At 41.1% G+C, this 22,392-nt stretch overlaps 2 protein-coding genes across 3 annotated transcripts in view; both read left to right on the top strand.

Annotated features, from left to right (window-relative positions):
• Nucleotides 1-20,681, top strand: dis3l2 (DIS3 like 3'-5' exoribonuclease 2). Of its 2 annotated transcripts, none has more exons than XM_012868425.3 (21): nt 1-97; nt 2,010-2,782; nt 2,854-2,984; nt 3,231-3,284; nt 3,408-3,509; nt 6,165-6,345; nt 6,516-6,580; nt 6,731-6,960; nt 7,050-7,223; nt 7,330-7,409; nt 10,713-10,825; nt 10,968-11,075; nt 11,180-11,413; nt 12,120-12,199; nt 12,345-12,528; nt 12,749-12,835; nt 15,509-15,656; nt 15,894-16,024; nt 16,962-17,066; nt 17,301-17,405; nt 18,704-20,681. In XM_012868425.3, the coding sequence occupies exons 2-21, from the start codon at nt 2,035-2,037 to the stop codon at nt 18,845-18,847; spliced, it is 3,204 nt and encodes a 1,067-aa protein (XP_012723879.2). In that variant the 5' UTR covers nt 1-97; nt 2,010-2,034; the 3' UTR covers nt 18,848-20,681. The 2 variants fall into 2 exon arrangements, with proteins under 2 accessions (XP_012723879.2, XP_012723880.2); XM_012868426.3 differs by having other exon boundaries at nt 2,010-2,761.
• Nucleotides 20,682-22,212: 1,531 nt separating this feature from the next.
• The window catches only part of LOC105930297 (unconventional myosin-VIIa), a 30,213-nt gene continuing 30,033 nt past the window's right edge, over nt 22,213-22,392 (top strand). The window contains exon 1 of the mRNA XM_012868433.3: nt 22,213-22,241. Coding sequence (XP_012723887.2) covers nt 22,230-22,241 — 12 coding nt within the window. The 5' untranslated portion in view covers nt 22,213-22,229. The remainder of the gene's footprint in view (nt 22,242-22,392) is intronic.

The following is a 22,392-nucleotide window of genomic DNA, read 5'->3' on the forward strand; positions in this document are numbered from 1 at the left end:
CCAATAGATCCCACGAAGAAGAAGAAGGGGCGGAGCGTGTGTCCAGCGCTATAGAGACGAAAGTTAGATTCACATGACTCACAACACATTCAGCGAGGTAATATCTTTATCACTCACTTTGACAGTCAGTGCGTCGTTTCGCCTCTCGTTTATTACGCAGCTTTTCGGGTTCTGTGCGACAAACAACGTCGGCGGTGAGGTCTTACCGCGGTTAAAGCAGCTCAGCCGCCGCTGCCCGTTAGCAACGGTCGGCCGGCGCTGAGCCCCGGCAGCCGGCGGTCACGTAATGATGGAGCCTGTGTGCTGCCAGCGGGCACGAAGCGGCGCTACTTGGCTCTTTTGGCTACGTTTTCCTCGTGAATCTATTATTTTTAAAACGTTTTCTTCATTTTAAAACATGACACAAATGAATGGCAGGTGTTGCTTAATTCCAAAGTGTCCCCTAGTTGTAACAATGGGCCAAGCAGCTGCTGTCTTTTTTTGTCCTGAACGAGCATTATATCATAGCGGGGATGTCTCCCACGTCATGCTGGAGGAATTGTTGGTTCATTGAAGTCTGCCGCTGTTTATCCGCTGCTCCAATGTCCCACCACAGCATGTTAATCAGGGTGGGAGCTGGACTTTGACTGGTCCACTTTAGGCCAATCTGTTGATGACCCAGTTTCATCAGTAGGAGAACATGGCCTAACATTTGGCACTAAATACTTTGTTGTTCATCTAAGTTTGTGATTGGCTCAGGGTCTGTTAAGCAAGGCCAAATCGTCACCTTTCCAGCACAATGCTAAGAGATGTTTGTGTGGCTCAAGCTTCAGCTGATGGACAGATGGCTGCAAGGCACCACATCAGGTGGCCATAAATAAATAAATAAATAAAAAGACACGCCCAAGTCATCACTCCCCCACCACTGTGCTTGACAGAAGCTGATCGGTTACATTTGGTCTTCCCTCGACATGGAGCTGAACATCTTTACTGTGATCTGTCAAAAGGTCGATGTTCCAGAGAGGATCTGCTTCATTCAGATGAAACATTACCCTGACATTGGCCTGACACGCACACACACTGCGTTTTCAGAAATCATAAACAAGAAAAATACATATCGCAATGTATAAGATAGAAAATGATGAAGCTGATGGCATCAGCAAAAAGCCTCGTATTTTTGAGGCAGCAGATGCGTGCCAGACGTAGGGCTGGGCGATAAATCGATTTAATCTTCTTTAAGATTTCATTTTTGGAAAATCTGGGTTTTATTTTGCCAATACACTCATTGGGTTTCCATGAAGAGAACAGCATGTGATGCTGAATATATGTTTAGGAAAATGTATTGTCAAAATATTGTTAAGTAGAAACTTTATTTTACCATAATACGAGGTACTTATTTACTTTTTTTTTAACTTAGTTTGAAGTTCACAAGTGCAGTGAAGCCTGTTCCTAGCTCAATGTGTAATACCACTTAGCAGCAAATGTTTTGTTATATTTTCATTGTTTATAATGGCACGGCTGCCATCTTGTTTTGCATGTTTCACAACTTGTTTTTAGTTGCACTTTGAATTCAGGTCAACTCCCTGACAAAATGCTTGACATAAAAGCAAGGTTTTAAAATAATTTCTTTTTATGAAACAAAAAGGAGGAAAAAATCGATTAATCGGATTTGGTATAATAAAATCGGAGATTTGTTTTTTTAATCCATATCGCCCAGCCCCAGCCAGACGGCTCGGATAAACATAACAGCGTCCATCAAGTCAGACTAGTTTGATCTGGATAACTAATTATTTGATTTTAACTATCCGTTCTCTGTGAATGTGCCGCCGTTATTGTCAGACGTCGACAGGGAAGACACCTTTTTGCACCATTCCATTGTGATTGTTATTTACGTCCTCAGGTGTAAAGGTCTCTGCCCTTTTTTTTTTTTTTTTTACGTCTTTATTACCTGTAACTTGTTGTCTTATCATCCACCCGTGCTATCAGCTGGCGTAACGGCATTATGTCTCCTTGTTCGTACGCCTTGGCAGAAAAAACACCTTTAAGGACTCTCCTATGGATTCTCCGATGGAGCCTCCTCGGCAGTCCAAGAAGACTAAGCAGAACCGAGAGCCAAAGCGCGGCCAGAATCAGTCGAGGGCCCCTCCTCAAAAAGACGCCTATGCCAGGCTGCTGAGTCAGCACAGCAGCAGCGTGTTCAGTTCATATCTGGAGCAGTGTGCACAGGACTCCTTATCCCAAAAAGAGGCGAATGATTCCGGCTTCCACCACGACAAGCTTAACGGAGCACAACAAAGTCGGGATTTCTCAGACCCAGGTGACTTCTCCCTGTCCTCAAAAAACAAAGGAGAGGAGAGTTCGCTGTCCCTGTACATGGAGAAATTAAGCACCCGCAATGCTCGCCAGGAGCCTGAGAGGAAGCCAGGGGTGAGCGAGAGGCAGCAGCGAGGCCAGAGGAGGGACACCGCCACCAGCCAGGACGGCGATATCGAATCCGGAGAGGAGGTTGCCTGCTCGAGACCCACCAGCGCCAAGAAACACCAGAAGCCGCAAAGGAAGAAGGATGAGCCGAGCAAAAACGCTGGCCCCAAAGCGGCGGAGGAATACGTCGGCCCCGTGACCGCCCCAGCTGACGCAGGCGAGCAGCAGCAAGAGAAGGCGAGGAAGTCAAAGAAAAAAAGCCAACCGAAGCACCCGGGGGAGGAAAAGAACGGAGAGGGGATTCCGAAATTACCCGCTGATCCTCAGACACCGAGGCCAAAACCTGGCATGGGGAAAACTGGTAAGCCTCAGCAGGCTGCAGGTTAGTGCGCCGCCTCACTGATACGTCTCCTTTATCGCTACGTCGAGCCTCTGACTTCAGATCTTTCCCAGCTGCAGGAACAGATTCTCCAGGCGAGAGGAGTAAGAATAAAGGAGACAGGCGAGCAAGGAAACAGGTGTTTGAGTCCTACATGAGCCTGGAGGAGGTTTCCCATGGCCTCAAGAGGGGAGAGCTTTACCAGGTATGAGCAGCTTCGCCCCTTCTGCTTCTTTCGTTTTGAAAATTTTGAGGTGGATCGGGTTAGAGAGTATATGTAAATCATTTCATTATAAAACCTTATTAAAATAATATAAAATTAGAATAATACATGATATTTTAGCATTTTTGTGATCGTCTGATTAATTACGACATAAACAGATTTAGTAGACTGACACCCAGTGTTTAGTACGTTAGTGAATTCTCAAATTCTTCCTCCTTTCCTCTTCAGGGACAATTAAGAATCAATCCCAAGAATTACACTGAAGCCTTCGTCCCATCTCCTGTAAGTTAAAATCCAAAGCCTCCTCAGAGCGCTACACTGGACAGTGATGCTGTTGGTCTTCTTTGTGTCCTACCTGCAGAACTGAGACAATTAGAAACCCAGCTCCATGTTTTATGTTCACAGGACGACACTCGTGATATATTCCTGGATGGAGTCGTTGCCCGCAACAGAGCACTCAATGGAGACATAGTGGTGGTGGAGATTCTTCCCCGGGATCAGTGGAAGGTGAAAACACGAGAGTCTGATAGTGTTGTAATTTAATATATTCATCCAGGATCCTTTTGTACAGCAGCGTTTGTTTTCGTTGGGTACAGATTGGACTCGTTAAGCTGGTGAGTTTTAGTTTTGACCTGCTAAACGTAAAATATTTAAGTGGCTGCAAGCAAAAAGCAATTATCAGAGTTGTTGTCCGCATTGAGGGCTGAGTTAGCGAGGCTGGGAGTCAAACATGGTCATTGTAGCTACGGCTGGCGCTATTTTAAGCCAGCTACCGTTGTACTAAAAGTGCAAAACTACACATCAACTTCCAGCAAATCAGCAGTCGTTCTAGTAACCTGGTCACATTAGTCATTAAAGTACAGGCAGAACTTTTCCTCCTACCCGTGCTGTCTTAGCTCTAGCCTGGATGGTGTTTCTGCATGTTTACGAAAGCTCTGGAAGTTCAACATTCTGCATAAACATAAATGTCCATTTAGGAAAATGTTTAGACTTCAAGACTGACTAATGTTTCCTATTATGTAACAGATAAAAATTGGAAGTGGTAAAATATTTATATTGTTTTATTTGTAGATGATACCATGCGTTTATTCATTTAACACATCCAAACTTAACTTCCTTTCCAACTCCCATTGTTTGGGTTTTTGCATTAGTCACCAAACCCTCAGATAAATGAACAGGAAAAATTAACTGATTACTTTCCTTTTTTTTTTCTTTTTTTTCTGGCCTTCAGACCTTCATATATTGGAATTTTAAAATGAATGTGTGGTTCTTACACCTGGTTTAAATGGCAGGCAAAGTGTTGATCAGCAGATTTTCCTGATAAACGCAAGACAGTGAAATGCATCAACCGTGGCAAACTGTGCTTGACAGTCTATGAATTTAGTGTAGAAAGCTGCAGGTCAGTGCTGAGTGAAGTAGGGTTGGCCAATATATTGAGATTTAAAAAATACAGAAATAAAAAAAAAAGATCAAACTGTATAATTTGTATCGAGAGTTAATGTTGCGTTAGAATTATACTTCTATGTATTCTAGTAAGTTATTTTTCAGCCTTTTCTCACAATCAGTGAGAGAATGCTGTATAAGCATTCTCATCAATGAGAATGCTTATACAGCATTCTCATTGATTGTTTTTCTGTTATGTTTTTCGGTGTCTCCTGCATACTTCAACTGATTTCAACAATTTTAGTATCAAAATGTTCATCTCGTTCTGGACATTACTGCTGTGTCTCCTGGTAATTCTAACAGTTATAATTTTCAAGGTATTTAACTTTTTGTGAGTTTTTTTTTTGCTCTCATTGAAATGAATGGAAAATCCTTCAAAAACGTTGCTTTTTCACAGCTTACTGCTTCAGCCTACTTTCAGCTATAAACTTTATTCAAACTTTAAAATGTTCGCACATCCTTTAGCTATCTTCAACTAATGCAACTTTTGGGGCTTTTCCCTCATGTTGTTCTGCTTCTAATGATTTAGCTGTTGTCCTTTCATGTTCACATTGGTTCTTCTTTGATTTAAATTCGTTTTTCAGCTAGTTTTTCTCTTCTTCAGGGATCTTTTGCATCTTCTGCTCACATCATTTTGCAGAATAGCATTCTCACTGTTGTTTCATGGGAACAGCTTTTCTAGTTATCTACTGCTGTTTGTTAAAAAATGTGGCATTTGGGATAAAGCTTTGATTCAGAGATGCCTTTTTTATTACTTTGAGAATAAAAACTTATCAAGATGAATATCATATATATAGGCATTCAGCCTAAAAATAGCAAGATATTATTTTTGGTCCATATCACAAAGTACCAAAGGATAAAGGGAAGTGGCCTTTTATCCTTTGCATTCACAACCTGTTAAAGGTTCAGAATGCAAATGTTGTGGAGAATGTTCAGAAATGCAGGAATTTGGGTCGGGGGGGAATGACAGCTTGTAGCTGATGACATGTTAGTAAATCTGGAGTAGGTAAGGACACACGCAGCAAGTTTGCATCAGTACAGTCCTGTTTACCAGATGGAATAATGTCAACAAGAGTGATTACTACACAAAATGCCAACTTCTTTAATTGAAAAACACAAACTGTAAATTAATGTTATCAATGAGAGCTTTAACGTTGCAGTTCTCAATTGTAAATATTTTATGGTGTTAAAAAATGTATTATATATGCAATTAATTTACAATGAGTTGGGACTAAAAATGTTGCTAAATTTGCTTGAAACTAGGCTGCACAAAATATTGAAGATATCACGTCATTGCAATATCTTTGTGATGAGTATTCATATCATAAAGGACTGTTTGGTGGGCAGTCATAGTTGTCGCATATATTCCAAGTGTTTTAAACTTGAGTTGGACAACGTCTCACGACAGCAGATTCTCACATCGGACACAAATGGCATTGCCCAAAACGCTGAAGGTCACAGAGTGATGGAAGCACAGATGAAAAAGAGAAAAAAGAAGAAAAAAGGCAGATGTCATTGCAATATTTACCAATATTATTGCCCTACTCGAAACCCAAAATGTAGATTAAATTTTTTAAAAGCATGCAACAACCCCACAGCTTCTTGTTCTTTTTTTTTTTAAATAAAACACTAAATTAGATCTTTGAACACCCTCCAGTGCTCATTTAAACCACTAAGTTCTGTGCATTGTTCTAAAAAGATGAATATTTGCCTCTGCAGGTGGTGAGATCTGACACGGACTGCGACAGCACCAGCGAGTCCGACACACAGACGAAGCACGTGGCACCGACAGCCCAGAACAGCACAAGGCACGCCCCGACTCCTAATGCCACAGCAGAGGACCAGTCGAGTGACCCGGAGGAGCTCGTCAGACCTCATGATGTCTCATTCACCGCCACAGGTACCGCGGAGCAGTAATAAACAGAGCAGCCGATGCAATTTCTCAGCAGTAAATGAAATGATGTTTCTGCTGTAATCTGAAATGGACAGTTACTGGCATGTTTGAGTTTAAAAAAGGGCTAAACAAGCTGTCCTGGTTTTGCTCATATCATTCATTTCATCTTGACTCAGGGGAACGTCAGGAAGATCCTTCAACAACCCGAGCCAGTGCTGAAATCCTCCAAAAGACTGCTAAAGTAAGCTACATTGCTGACTTTTTATGCTCTAGGTCCGCCCCAAAAAATAATCTCTCTCTCGCTCTCAGTTGATGTTACCATTTTGTTAAGAAATGTTTTCCAAGACGCATCTAAAGCTCTCCCTTCGCTTTCTGTCTGCCTGTCTACCAGGTGGTTTACATCGTTGAGCGCAAACACTCCCGCGCTGTAATGGGCCACCTGAAGTTCCTCCCAGACAAGCCCTTCGCCATGTTCTCTCCTGTCGACCACCGGGTGCCACGAATAAACGTTAAACTCGACGACTGCCCCGCAGACTTCAGAACCCACCCAGGCGACTTTGCCAACATCCTGTTCATCTGTCGGATCACCGACTGGCCAGCTGACAGCAACTTTGCTGACGGGTGAGGGGGGGGGGGCGTGGAGGGGGAAAAAAACGTGCCCCGTTGGGATTATAAAGTTGTACTGATTCTTAGATTGTTTCTGTCCTCAGCCAGCTTGCTAAGACCCTGGGCCAAGCAGGAGAAATCGAGCCAGAGACGGAGGGAATCCTGACAGAGTACGACGTGGATTTCTCCGAGTTCACAGAAGAGGTGTTGGACTGTCTTCCTAAGAACCTCCCCTGGACCATCCCACCGGAGGAGTTTGCAAAGAGGAGGGACCTCCGGTAGGACCCCAAAGCCCGTCTTCATCGGGAGCATGTCTCGTGATGTTGAATGCTGCACTGAAATCCACAGATACCTTTTTTTTTAAAATCCACGCTGTGTGTTTAGGAAGGAGTGCATCTTCACGATCGATCCTGCTACCGCCAGAGATCTGGACGACGCTCTGTCATGTAAACAGCTCCCTGATGGTAAGCTGCTGATCTACCCTCATTGCTAAGACCTTTAAGAGGGAAGCATCATTTCACACTGTTTGCTTTATGCAAATTATTAGTAGAAAATCAATCAGACTTTCTCTGGCTACTCACAAGTAATTACTAAGTGAAAATGGTCACGAGTTTAGTAATATTCAAACTTTAATAAACATGCTGGGTTGTCGTGGTGTGATGTATTTATGCAAGATAATGATTTATTTTAAACTTGAATAAAAGTAAAATGATCTAATTAGTTTTATTTAAGACAGTGAAGCAACAATTATCCCCACAATGACAATGGTTATTACAGTTGTACCTTTTTGTTGTTCTGCGCTTTACAGAGTAACACAAGTGAACAAGCAGGTATTTCTGTTAAATTAGGTAAACTATCTGTTCAGGAGTCGGCCGCTAATCAGTCGGCCTGCTCGTTGCTTGCTAACTGTAGCTTTAATTATTTAAAGTCTCATCTAAGAAATAATAGTTTAAAAAAAAAAAAACATAATTTTTTATGCGAGGTGGGTTCCCCTTGGTCAGGTCACCTGTCCACCACAGTATTTTCCAATATGTAGTAAGGCTGGGCAATAAGGTCTAAAATCAATATTGCGATATATTGAGCAGTTCTTCTCTATAGCGGTAAATGGACGACACCACTAACGCTCGCTCCCACTGCACTCGCATCCATCTGGTGAGCTCGGCAGCTTCAACCATGTTTGCGGCGACATGGGCCTGTTCATTATTGTCCCATGCACACAGCATCGCATTTAAACCTCCGACCACCTCCCCGGTGTCGGAGGTTTATAATTTCCTCCATTTTCTCAACCTCCATCTCTTTCACTTCTTGTTTCAGACTGGATGGGGTGGAGTCACGTGACTCAGCGCAGCGTCATAAAGGGACTGCAGCATAGCTTACCTATGCCTATAAAAACGACTTTTCCTTTCATTTTTTAAACACCGAAAATACCGACGTGGGCAAAATGACGTCGATTGCTGTCGTAAATTCCGGTGCCGGTAAATTTTTGGTTTATCGCCCAGGCCTAATATGTAGTACAAATGACACGTACTAAAAGAAACAACCCATGCTTTGGACCGTACATGATAGCTGTGTACCTAAAGTACCGTAATTGATGTTCACATTTTCCAGTTTATCCATATAACATTTCTTGATATTTTGGGTGAAAGTTTCCTGCATGACTTTACTATACTTTTCAAAATAATCAGTTATTCACGCTGTATTTCCGTAACCATTCCCAACAAGCACTTTATATTTTATAAAAACCCTGCTTCTTAAAAGGTGATTTAAAAAGGAAACGGGTGCTTGGCACATGTAGTACCTAGATCCTCCACCAGAGGATGAGACAAGTTTAGTATTGATTTAATCAGGTCACTGAGGAGAAGACCACATTATTAATGGAGAGTTCTCAGAAACACGTGTATCAAAAAATACGTTTGGTGTAATAACGTTGGAGCAGCATTAGCACAGTGAGAGTGATAGGTGGCGCTGCTTAGCCTTTTAAACCGTTACTGTCTGTGTTGACTGGAAGAATAATCCAAACAGCCAAATGTGTTTTCGTTTTCTTCTAAGTTAGGGAAGTGCATAGGAGTCTTTCTTCAGCCACCTAACTGGCAGTGTGCAGCAACAAGTGGGGGGGGGGGGGGGGGGGGCAGCTGTGTGTTACTCTATGCTGCCCACAACTGGAAAAAACTCTGCTTTCTGTCGATTGCTCATACAGCATGTCTTAAAACTGGTAACCGCTCCATGCCTATTTTTAAAACTAAAGTTTTGTCATAGCGATTCTTTACTGGGAAGCCTTAAAGGGAACATATCATCCAAAATTCACCTTTTTTAGCTCTTAAATACATTTTATTGTGTACGTGATGTCTTTAGAAGTGCAGAAAAATTCAATTTAGTCTTTCCAGATGCCGCATAGTATCGTTTTATTGTGACATATTTTTCAAGCTGTACAATTTTCACTATTGAACTGTTGTGAGTATTAACCCACACAATTCATCACACCGTCCCCCAGCATGCTACAAAAGTGGCCGACCACGGTGGAGTTAGGGGTGGACAATAATTCAATATCGATATATATTGCAATATAACTTTACTCAGTAAAGGGGATATGACAGTTCCAATATTTCAGTATACATTACAGTCTATGATTACAGCGTTTGTCACTGACTGACATTCTGGGTTTTATGTCATTTTCAAAGCAAATATTTCTAAAATGTTATACTGGAGTTTTATAAACAGGGTAAAATATGCATTTGTACCTGCATCTGTTGTGGGCATTCTTTGCAGTCTTTCTGAGGCTTTTATTTTGATTATATCGATATTGTAATTATATTGTATCAACAATAATGTTGAATTCAGACCAAAGCATTGCAGTCCCAATTTATTTAAACCACACCTAAATTATTTAAATGTGAAAAGGAAGGCATTAAAAAGCATGTCCCCTTTAAAATAAGATGGAAATGTTTTGTTTTTTTCTCAATTTCACTAATAGTGCGAGACATTGTTGTCTTTGTGCTACTTTGCACAAAGATTTTATGCAAATAAAATATTTATTAAAGCAGCACTAAGTAACGTTTTTACCATAAAGTATCATCTTCTAAGTCCCTGTGCTGGTAATCTGTGTTTATGAGACAATTGAGGATATTGTCATTGAGGATATTGTCATATCCTACTGTCTCTGGCCAAAAAATCGCACTCGCAGCTTTCTATGCACCGACCCGGTGGTGGTCTGGCGGCTATGTTCTCCTGGTAGGATGAACAGCTTTACGGCAGCCCAGTGGCATCAATAGCGACGTTATTAGGTCCACCATTTTCTGAAGTCTCTTGTGAATTGCGTGGGTTGCAGTTTATTGGGCTTGTTTTTGACCATGAAGTCGCTTATTTGGGCTACAAAATATGCGACCATGAACAAAGGGCTATAAATAGACCTGCTTGCACTGTGTGAGACAGGCAGCCAGTTTTTAAAACAGTGCTGTTTTCAAAAGGTCCTGTAGGGGGCGCACCTGTACAAAATTACTTAGTGTCGCTTTAACTTGAACAACGTGCTAGTTTTCATACATTGTACAGTTTCATTATATTACTTATTGAGATCTTGATCTAAGACCAAATGTAAACATTCTTTGTAAAACTATATTTAGGCCATTTTAAAGTTTGAGACTTGAAGGCTGAAAATTTTTTGGTTTGTTCTCTTTTAAAACCTTTGCCAATTCACCTGTGTTTGTTGCTGTTCATCTGTTTTATGGTTGATGGTAAGAGCATACAGAGTTAAAATGCAATTTTAAACGCAGGCAACTTTGAGGTGGGAGTTCACATTGCTGACGTGAGTTATTTTGTGGAGGAGGGCACCGCGCTCGACACCATCGCCAGCCAACGAGCCACCAGTGTGTACCTTGTTCAAATGGTGAGTGCTCAAAGAACCCGTGACAAGCAAAGAAGTCTTTAGTTGTGTACTTCTCAGGGGTTTTATCAGACTTTTGATTTATTTCTAAGTCTTCTCTGAGGTTTTGGAGCCAATGGTTGCTTTGTCCTCTGTCCCACCTCAGGTGGTTCCCATGCTGCCCAGGCTGCTGTGTGAGGAGCTGTGCAGTCTGAATCCTCTCACTGACCGGCTCACTTTCTCTGTCATTTGGAAGCTCACGCCTGAGGGAAAGGTATGTGCGACAATGAACAAAACACGAGCCTGTCACAGCTGCACTCAGTTCAAAGGATTACCCTTTTTATATGCTTTATTAAATCAAATGGAACCATTTTTCAGATCCTGGACGAGTGGTTCGGCCGCTCAATCATCCGCTCCTGTGTGAAGCTGAGCTACGACGACGCTCAGAGAATGATCGATGCCCCTGAGAAGTTATTCCCTCTCGAGGAGCTTCCACCTATTGACCCTGAGCACACAATTGATGAGATACACCAAGCTGTGCTTTACCTGCACTCTATTGCCAAGAACCTTCGAGCTCAACGCTTTATTGGAGGAGCTCTTAGACTGGACCAGGTCAGCCCATCTGACGGTTTTTCAAGAACTTTATAGTTTGGATAATTAAACACACAACTGAAAACCATACGTATATTTTCAACAACACTATTATAACCCCTTGAGTTTGTGTCCTGTCTCAACCGCTATCATCTGAGAATTTTATTGAAGGGATTAGGGCTGTCGTGATTAATCGAGTGATCCGAGGAACTGATTGCTAAATAATCGTTAGTGACAGACCTAGATGTGATGGAACAACACATTGTGAAATGGAGGAAAAATTATACATAGTTTTTACTACTTTTTCTAAGTAGACTTGAGTCCATTTGTATTCAGCAAACATGTGGAGAAAAAGGACTTTAGTCATGTAAGATCAAAATAAAACTTTTGGGCCTTGATACAATACACTATAAGCGACTTAAAGCTAACTATGCACGCTCCCCTGATCATACATCAGACTGTGGGGGTGGGTTTTCTGTCAGCAGGGCTAGGGAAGGTGGTCGGAGGCGATGGGAAGTGGTTGCAGCTAAATTCAGGGAATCTTGGGGGAAAAAAACCTGTTGGATTCTGGAAAAAAGATTTGAGACCGGGGCAGAGCTTCACCTTCCAGCAAGATTATGACCCTCAGCTGGAGCAACAGTGGGTTAGATCAAAGTGTGTGTTAGACTGGCCTAGTCAAATTCCAAACCTAAACCCAATTGTCTATTTCATGTGTCTTTTGGTTCAGATCAAACTTTCTTTCACACTTGACAAAGAGACCATGATGCCTCAAGGTTGTTATATTTATGAATACAGAGACAGCAACAAGTGAGTAGCCTCTGTTAACCCCATTGTTCAGATCCCTCCGTTCTTACCCTCATATTTATCCTCAAATTTAAATTGTTTTGACGAAAGATGTTGTTGAATTACTCTCTAAAAGACAATGTATCGCTGTTAAAACCGTCTCTTTTAGGTTAGTGGAGGAGTTCATGCTGCTGGCTAACATGGCCACAGCGACCCACATTTATGGGAAATTCCCTGAGCTGGCCCTGCTGCGGCGCCACCCTCCACCCAGAACCAAAATGCTGAAGGAGCTGGAGATGCTTTGTAGCCAGCTTGGATTGAACATCGACTTCTCCTCTGCAGGATCCATACAAGTCAGTGTCTTTAAACAAGAAATAGTGAAAACCTGCCATTCTTAGATTTCTGTTACTAATGAGCTTATACATAATCTCTTTTATCGAGCACAGTGAGCAATACAAGTTAGAGATATTATCATAAGGATAATCATGACTAATTGTGATTTGTTCAAGATTCTTTCTGCTATGATGGCCATTTAGATATGAACAAAATGTCTTGTGTTTCTTCAACCAACAGAAAAGCCTCTGTGCTGTTTATGGAGATGACGAGTACTCTGTTTACAGAAAGGAAGTCCTCAATAACATGTGTTCCAGGCCCATGCAGGTAAGAAGTGATCAGTTTCCCTCTTTAATTTATCTTTTGTTTTCTAACTCAATACCATTTTTGATACTGAAGCAATATATTTTGAAGGCACAAGGTCAGTTTGGTTAAGAGCAACATATGATTAATTAAGATAAAGCAAAAAATAACTAACTTCCCTAATTAGGACAACACCAATGATATTTCTCCTCTCATTTAGAAAAAGTAGATAACTTAAAATTTTCACTTCCCTGTTTGGCAAAACTATAGACAAGACCAATGGAACTGGAAACATGTATCTTTGTCATGCAATTATTTTATTAAAATTGCTTATCTTTAGTGTGCCACTGTGTGCTTTCATTTGTCTACTTGCTGTTGAAACAATTAAATGTTGCTACTGAGGGACAAATAAAATAAATTAAATATCAAAAACAAAAATGGATCTGGCTCAAACAAAACACATTTTACAGTGTAAATGGAGATCTGGATTTAAATATATTCAGCGGCGGCCCTGTACAATTCTTACTGGTAATTTAAACATTATATTTTCTTTATCTGTTAACAACAGCAGCAGAGTTTCTATTTTTTCTGCTCTCCTTGATGGCTTCAGTCGTGCTCCATTAACCGCGTTATTAGCCACATTAGCCTCCAATAGCTTGACAACCAAACAGAGATGTAATCATGGGGGGTGCACTGTTTTGTTTTTCGTTGACATTGGGTTGTCTGTGTCTGCAAAGCTAATATTTAAACAAGATAGCATTAGCTTATGTCGTTGAGAAGGTTTACTTTTTATGCTTCCAGCAGCAGATTATTGTGGAGATGAGCACAGGGAGGCTAAATGTTATTGCTGCGCTGTGGTCAGGAGAAGAGCAAACATATGGACAAATATAAATTGGTCAGTTTTTATTGATTATTTTTATTTTTAGGCAAATGATTATTTCTTAATATTTTTAGTATCAGTTATATTGAGATATCAATCATTTTGACAGTCAACGCTGGCGCTTTGCCCATGTGCATCACACACTGCGTGCAGGGCACCAAACAAAGCAATAATTTGATGAATGGAAAACAGCTTGGCAATATGAATGTCAAAAAGACTTAGCAACTAGGGCTGTCAAAGTTACCACGTAACTGCAGGTTCACGCAGTTACCTTTTAACGGCATACATTTTTTAACACAACGCATGTTATTGGGTCTTGTATGTGCTTTAGGTTGAATGTTATTTTGTTTTCTGTTTCAGCTGGTTCTCCAGTTTGCAGTGGTGAGCACAGCTAACCAAACAAACAAATTAGCTTTGTTACCATTAAACCAATGATAAATAAGGAAAATTAGCTAAGGGCTAACCCATGTCTGTCACTCAGTCTTTGTCGCACGTCTTCAGACAAAAGGTGCTGCGGATGCACACAGAAGCCTCAGGACAAATGTGCGCAACGTTAGAGGGGATAGCTGTTTTAGTTCAGGATAAATTACTCTTAAACCTTAACTTTTACACAGCAGTGGACGCTTTTGAGAAGAGTCTTCTACCCCTCTGTGCCCAGGTAGCTGCATTTAGAAAAAAGAACTTGTGCAAGTCAGCAAGCCAGTCCAGTGTTGCCAGTTCTTGTGTCAAAGGCAAGCAACCAGCTCTATCACCTCTACCTTGTAAACAGTATAAATGAACAAGACCAAAGTCGCTTATAACAAGTGGATGTGGCAACACTGCTGGAAGCCTGGAACACAATGCTGAGAATTTCTGGAGGTCCCTTTTCCCCTCTGTCATCGCTATTTAACAAACGTGCAATGAATCATGACATTTTGGGTTACTTATTGTTGTAACATCAATAGTATATATTTAATGTGCACTATTTTTTAACAAAAATATATAAATAAAAAGGGGTTTCATTGCTGTGTAGAAACAAGTTTTTCCTATTTTATGCATGCTGGTTAAATGTCCCTCGAGGATTGTCATAGCAGGGTTGGCACTAAGCTATGCGGTGTTTAGTACGGAAGTGTTGGGGGGGGGAAAAAAAGAGTCGCTGTATCAAAACACTATGCTAACATATTGGCAGGAAAATGCTAACCTGACGAATGCTATGATAAATGCTGGCAATGCTCACAGTTTGTCTTAACAGGTGGTCACCACTAAAGATATATCTAGTATCTGGTGAACCATTTCTGTGTTAAGCCATAATGAGTCCACCAGTTTTTATTTTTTTTTTATCTTTTTTTACTTAAAATCTCCTGTTTTTTTTTTTTTTTTTTTAAACGTGCATGATCTTTAAAAAACATTTAGAAAAGAAACATGTCCACATAATCACAGTTCCTACAGCGTACTTGGTTAGATTTAAGATTGAGTGCTACGACTACCAATAATTGTGTGACTGGTGTCCAAAAACAATGATTTCTTTGCATTAAATTGTATTTCCACTTATAAAAAAGGTTGTTAAATTAGAGGTTGGAGTTTTAAAACATATTTAATGTGAGATTAGTCTCTTCAATAAAAGATTACAGTAGATTTTGAAAAGAAAAAGACTAATCTGTATCCATACATGAGAAATGGAGATTTTAAGAAACTGTGGTGGTCAACTGGACCGATCATCCGGAAAACATCACTGATTTAAAGGAATAGAGCTCAGAGCTGTGTAATTCTCCCCCCATAAGAAGAATAAATAACTTGAGTTTCTATGTGTGATCTGTACTGTTTGTTTTTTTCCTCAGCTGGCCTTGTACTTCTGTACCGGTGCACTGAAGAAAAAAGGAGAGTTTAGGCACTACGCTCTCAACGTTCCTCTCTACACACACTTCACATCGCCCATCAGACGCTACCCTGACATCATGGTGCACCGGCTGCTGGCGTCGTCTCTGAGTATGTGCCGCCTTTACAAAGGGACACACACAAACAACCCCTTGTAGTGTTCAAAGGCTGCCTTTGTTGTTGTGTCTGTTTGCCAAAGTGAATCTGAATGAAAGACAAAAAAACACACCCAGACATCCAACTCAGTTGATGCATTGTTGTATTTTCTGTTCCTGTTGTTTTCGGCACATCTTGTTCTTTATCTGCCTGGTTTATAATATTGTGTGTCTGCTGAATGTTTGCATGTAGAGGTCGGTCCTGACTTGGGCCTGTCAACTGAGCAAGTGGAAAAACAGGCGGCGTACTGCAATGATAAGAAGACTTTGTCCAAAAGAGTCCAGGAGCTCAGCTCTGAGCTTTACTTTGGAGTTTTCGTGAAGGTGGGTAACCAGATCACAACGCACACCCATCAAATACAACGAAACACAAGGGTTAGGATTTCCATTAAATAAATGACAAAATAAAAATCTAGTTTTACTGCATGTAATCAACTAATTGCCTTATTGTATATGAACCGTTTCTAAAACCTGGGATCACAAATGCTATTTCTTATTATATCTACAGTAAAGTTTTTAATAGGGTTGTAACGGTGCATCTAAAGCCAAGTTTGGTACAAACGACACTCATGTGGTCGTCGTTTGGTACAGGTTTAGTAAAAACGATAAAAAAGGTCAAATGTGAAGTGCTGCGTTAAAGTTAAAATAGCCATCACCTGTTCCAACAGAAGAAGAACGCACCCCTACTAGAGATGAGGCTCTAGATTCCCTCCATTATATCATTAGATCAATTATAGGCTCCACAGTTTCCTGAACGTTCGTCCCGCACTCCTGTTTCTCAGTGGAGCTGCAGCCGCGTTTAAATTTTTTAAGCTATCGAGCAGAATATTTGACCGCCGTTTTTGGCAGAACTGTTAATTTATTTAAATCAGTTGTTTTCCTGTCCCAGATTTGGCTTTTAAACATGGTTCATGAATGTTGAGTAGATTGCAGGTTGAAATGTTAAGGTTAGTCTGCTTTATTCACTCTGAACCAGTTTATTGAGTTGAGGAGAAGTTGCAGAATTCAGAGGTAGTTCATCTTCATCTATTTCATCCCAAACATCAGTAACACTGGCAGTGAAACAGACCTACAGCATGATACTACCTCCACCATGCCTAACAGGTGGTACAGGTGGTACTTCCTCAGACTAATATCTTCATTGTTCAGCTCCAGCATGTATCATGTGGCACTTCAGGGCCAACATTTGCACTAATTAGTTTTTTTTTTTTATTATTATTTTTGCACTGCGGCCCAAATTCTTTATTAATTTGTTCCGCAGGAGTGTGGCCCGCTGGACTCTAAGGCTATGGTGATGGGGGTGCTGAACATGTCGTTTGATGTGCTGATTCTCAAATACGGGGTGCAGAAACGCGTCTACTGCAAGGTTAGTTCAAACAAGATCACTTGGAACAGTTTTTTTTTTTTTTTTTATTCTCAGACATCACTTTTTTAGACTGATTTATTTGAGATATTGTGGATGACATTTCTTTTACGTAAGAACATGTAGGGAAATGTAACCCACCGAGGAGGGTCTCTAAAATGGCTCAGCAAGTTCTTGTCATAGTGATAACTGATGTTTTTCTGAAACAGTGTTTATGTTATTTCTTTTCCCTTGTAGTCTATTGTAGGTTTGGACTCATTCCACTATTTGAAGGTGAACAAGGTGCCTCAGCTCAAGCTGGTCTGGGCAAGTGAGGACCTAGAGAGTCCCCGTGAGGAGCAGGTGAGAACTGCACTCATTTAGGGTTTCTACTATGATTGGTTTGTGGGTTCTCACTGAATTATACTATATATCCTTCTCTTGAAGAGCTTTGATATATGAAGATAGAAAAGCATTATGATTAAAATATTTTAGTGAAACGATTAAATTTTCTTCCTATGTCAACAATTACTGTGCTTAACATTGACTAAAACACCATTCTCACTTTGTAATGTAGAAACTGAAGATGGAGGTTATCAAACATGTTCAAAAGTCCAGATCTGAGGACAAGGTTCTAAAGGAAATAGTGATTGGAAAATATCTCGTTTAATAATCCTGTTTTACATGCTTCAACAAATAGTGTCTTTATTTGGACACAGGAATGCAGATATTCATCAGTTTCAAAGCGCAGCAAGACAGTAACATGCATTAGCTTCCTAAACCAAAGGCCCCATGAAAAGGTTTTCATTTTTTTCACATTAAATTATGTTGTTTCTAAATTCAGAGCTCCATGTTTAATAAATTAAAAGGATTGTTTAACCCCCAAAAATAATCATGTGGTTAATGCATAAAGTTTCTAGTTTAGTAGATAACCCCATTTACCATCACTTCTCTGTAAGTATCATCAAAGTAAAATTTAGAGCATGTGTGTTTTATATGGAAGCTCTGACTTCCAAATCCAGACCAGAATCCGGAGAGAGCGAGCTGTCGGTCCTTACCTTTCTAAATCAGAGATTTCCATAAGGCCTCCGACATTATGTTCCACACCAGAAGAAGGTTGAAAACCCAAGAGGAAAACAAACAAACTTTGTTTTGTTCTGTTCAGGTTTCCTTGTATCTGGTCTCTCTTTCAGCCTTAATGAACAGCATTTATCGTGACGTTACTTTTAAACCGCTCCCTACACCACTGTGGTTCCTCAGACTCAACCTTAAACACCTCACTGACGATTACACAGCCAGAGGCTTTGGTCTTCATTCAGCAGGTTTAGGGTTGGTGCTGCTCCTGGTGTGACCTGGTAGCGTTGGGGATAGTTTTGCTCAGGCGTTGGAAAATAAACAATGTTTGTGTCAGAGTCGTACTCTGGTCAAGGTCTATCAAGCCAAAAAATGGTCCGATGCACCAGCAGTTTTAGTGGTGCGTCTCCAGACAACAGAACACTAATACGTTTAGGGGAGTTTGACCAACGCTTTGCATACGTTGGCATTTTTTAAGGGTTTCACGTATCGCTATATTTGAGACGGTTGACATAAAAAGAAAAAACCCTAAGTGTATCATGATGCATGAAATCAACAACAACAGTGCCTCTGGTTTTTCTCCGCAGGTGATTTCCATCTTCTCTGTGGTGGAGGTGCAGCTCAAAGCGGAAGAAGGACCTCTGAAATACAGCGCAGTGCTCAAGAAGCCGGACACCAGCGATCCTAGAGCGAACACTCACTCTGCAGAAAGTTTGGACTCGCACATTTAGTGAATAGGAATGGGACTGTGAGTTTGGATGTAGTACCGCTGGGTAGCTGCTATCGGACCGGAGCCAAATCTCAGCAAAGTCCAGTGCAAGGGCAGGAAAGGCTCTCATATAGGTTGAGTTTTTAATGTTTTTAAGTGACCTCACAAAGCTGCTGTCCTTTATCCAGGGCAGGCATCACTTCTAGAAATAACATTCTTTCAGGTGTCATGTGCTTCTGCCTTAACAATATTAAATGTTTAGATGGTTCTCATTTCTCTTTATGTCTGAATCTTTTGTCTGACTTTTTAAAGCGTTTTAAATCTGCCATTGAATAGAAACTGAGTAGCTAGAATGTGAGCTCTGCTTCACTGCGACAGAAAACTACGTGTAAAGGGACGATTCAGTCACTCTTCTGTAACTCTGTCTAGTCTTGTCTCAGATCTGGAGATCCCACAAACGTGGGCTTCATGTAATTTATTGTTTTGTTTTTGTTGTTGTTGTTTTGACCAGATGGCGTCAGTTTTATGTTCTATGATTCTTATTCAGTTTAATTTGTGAAAACAGATTATTTTTTTTAAATTTTAGTTTACAATTGATGACTTGCTTCTTGATAAAGGAAGGAACCTCTTTGTGTTTAGTTACACTGACTGGTATTATCACACACCAGCAACGTTTCCTGTGACTCAGACGGGTTTTCCTTTAACACATAGTGACCAGCATGACTCAAATAGGGAGATCATAGGTAACGTTATCACGTAGCATCATGTTTGCCCTTTCACCTGGATCTAGATGTTTTCATACACCAACATGAGTGTTAAACTAATCCTGGCCTTTCGTTGATGCCTTCATTCTGAAGGCTGAAACGGTGGTACACCATATAACTTGAATGATTATTTTTAAAACAAGACCTCGGTGAATAGGTTTGCATTCTTAGAGCAACTGTAGTCAGACGTACGGAGTCTTACATTGGCCTTCACACAGAATAGTGAGGAACTGCCTTTTCATTTTCTTTAAGCTCTTGATGTGACACAGTGTTGGCTTTCCAGCTCTAAGACTTTCAGTTTACAATATTCAAGATGGGCACAGGGCCTGTTATAGACTCCTTATGCACTATTCTGGTAAAGAGATGAGATATTGAACCTCTGCAGGTGTCTTGATTTTTAAGCTCATAGGACTTTTATTTAAAAATAAGGACTTGATGTGTTTTTGCTGTCTAAATAAAATGCCGTGCTCTCTATGTTCAGCGTGCCAATGAAGCCAAAGACGAATCCCTTGTCAACTCTTTCCTTTTGTTCTAATATTGGGAAGCACTGCTGAAACCCGGTGGCCTTAGAGGCCTTGTGGAATTTCTCCCTTGCGTACGTGCTTCCATCCGCAATTCATTTCTTGCCTTTTTCTGTGTCTGAGAGCAGAGTTGACCCGTGGAGCAGCAACGCGCTCATTCTTAATCAGATGTTAATTGACATCTTAAATTGAGCTAATGAGCGTGGCTGGATTAAATCAGGAGCGAGTGAGAGCGCGGCTGTGTGTTACCACAGATGGGCGCCACACACTCCTGTTTTTCCTTTCTGTAAAAGATTGTGGCATTTGTGAAAAACCACCAGCAGTGTTTTTTATTTTCTCTAAGCTTATTTTGAACCTTGTAAATTTGAGTCAAGGGACAGGAGAGATTTGTGATTTAGGCTAAGGAAGAAAGAAAAAAAGACTAACATATTCTGTTTACCTTTTGGTTATGTTGTCAAGTGTAACCTAGATGGTCGGTATTTACCATGTGTTGTTTCAGTCTGTCTCTGATTCACCCAAAGATTGTACTCCCTTGTCTTTTGCTTCCTGAAAATATAGCCATTCATCCAAACTGTGTTGTTTTATTCGAGCTTTTCCACTGCCTTTGGCTTAGTCGCCAAAGAGAGGAGGGGGGAATGCAAAGTCTAATGCGGGTTGGACGGATCATTGAGTCACCAGCTCTGCCTGTTGCTCACCAACAAGCGCATGCACATCCCTATACACGGTTTTATTTATAGCAGATAAACAGATAAGGCCAGTTTTTGTTGCCAAGGCGTGCCTTTCATCAATTAGTGACAAATGCTGCGGGGCGGTATCGGACTGATAATGAGAGCCGATCACCATCACCACAGGGAGTGATCACAGCCGTAACTTCACCAATAATTCAGGCTAAAGCTCCTGCTGGGTTTGGGTTGGGTTAAGATACTGACAACTAAGGTAGCCTCCAGAATCCACCAAGTAAAAGTGTTTATTTTGTCCTTTTTATGGCATTCAGGGACATGTATTTGGATCACTTCAGCAAATGTTCTTGTGTGTGTGAACATATTCATTCTTAACCGTGTTTAGAGTCGACGGCCACACGTGGATTGATGATATTGGTTCACTTTTTTTTTTTTTACTCCTATCATACAGGGAGTTCCTTATCAGGGCCCGATTACAGTGACGCCATTAAGAAATCGTCAGGAGACGACCACCCGCTCGGCTCCACTGTCAAAACACTGTAAACCCGCACAGTGTTGGGGGGGGAACGTTGCCGTGTGTGCCGTCATCCCCCCTGCATTGAGGCACAGACTGATCCGGGGAACAGAAAAGGTGACAGCTTAGGGTTAAACTCCTGAAAAGCTGTACGGCCAGCGCGAAGGAGCTTTTCAGTTCTGCGGGTTATCTTTATGGCCGTGGCAGGTAGATTCTCTGCTGCGTCTTCTTGGATTTACACAAGCAGGGTCCAAAGGCTGCACATAAATTCATTACAACGCCCGGTGACCCTGGGAAGTCGACGTCAAGGCTGTTTACGTAAACTATTGTATAACATAAGCATCTGTACTGGGCTGTAGCAGCTCTCTACAGGGGTCGCATTGCTTCATAGATCTCATCTAAATATATCATTGCTCGTTTGCCCACCAGTCCAGGGCCACGAGTTTGTTTCAAGTTGGGACAACTTCATAAAAAGCCACCCAGGGACGAAGGTGGGTTCAGGCGGAGCTGATTAAAGGCAAGACAGCTGTTCCTTCACCTTACCCAGGTTTCATTTCCTTTCCGTCAGAGCCGGTCCAAAGTCAAAGCGCAATAAACTCCCCATCAGTGATAGAAGAGCTGAGTTTCCTCCTTCCTTATACTGAGTCGGATACCAAACGAGATCAAGTCGGGAGGCTTAATGAGGATCAGGACCCAACGGACTGAGGGGTATTCTTAATCGTTTTGTTTATGGCACATTTTTCCTTTTTTTTCCCCTTTAAATGTTTGACCTTTCTTTGAACTAAGAACCCACAAGTGGATTTTGTTAAAAAAAATGATGAATTGGAGTGACACAGCATAGAGTTACCTTCATCAAACGTTGGAAACATTGGATTTCACATTTGGCTTTATTCTGTTTTAGGGAGCAGGAAAAACCTAACTTAAGATGCTGAGAAAGGTAAGATTGTCTGTGGAAGAAAGGCTTTGCTTATCAGAACTAGCTGCTGTCATATGTCCACTTCAGGCCTCCACATTAAACCTGGTCACAGAATAACACGTGGCTCACCAGGAGCTCTCTAACACTGCTATTTCAAAGAGCTTTCTGTTAT

This window comes from Fundulus heteroclitus, chromosome 6, assembly GCF_011125445.2.
Source record: "Fundulus heteroclitus isolate FHET01 chromosome 6, MU-UCD_Fhet_4.1, whole genome shotgun sequence".
Taxonomy (NCBI): domain Eukaryota; kingdom Metazoa; phylum Chordata; class Actinopteri; order Cyprinodontiformes; family Fundulidae; genus Fundulus; species Fundulus heteroclitus.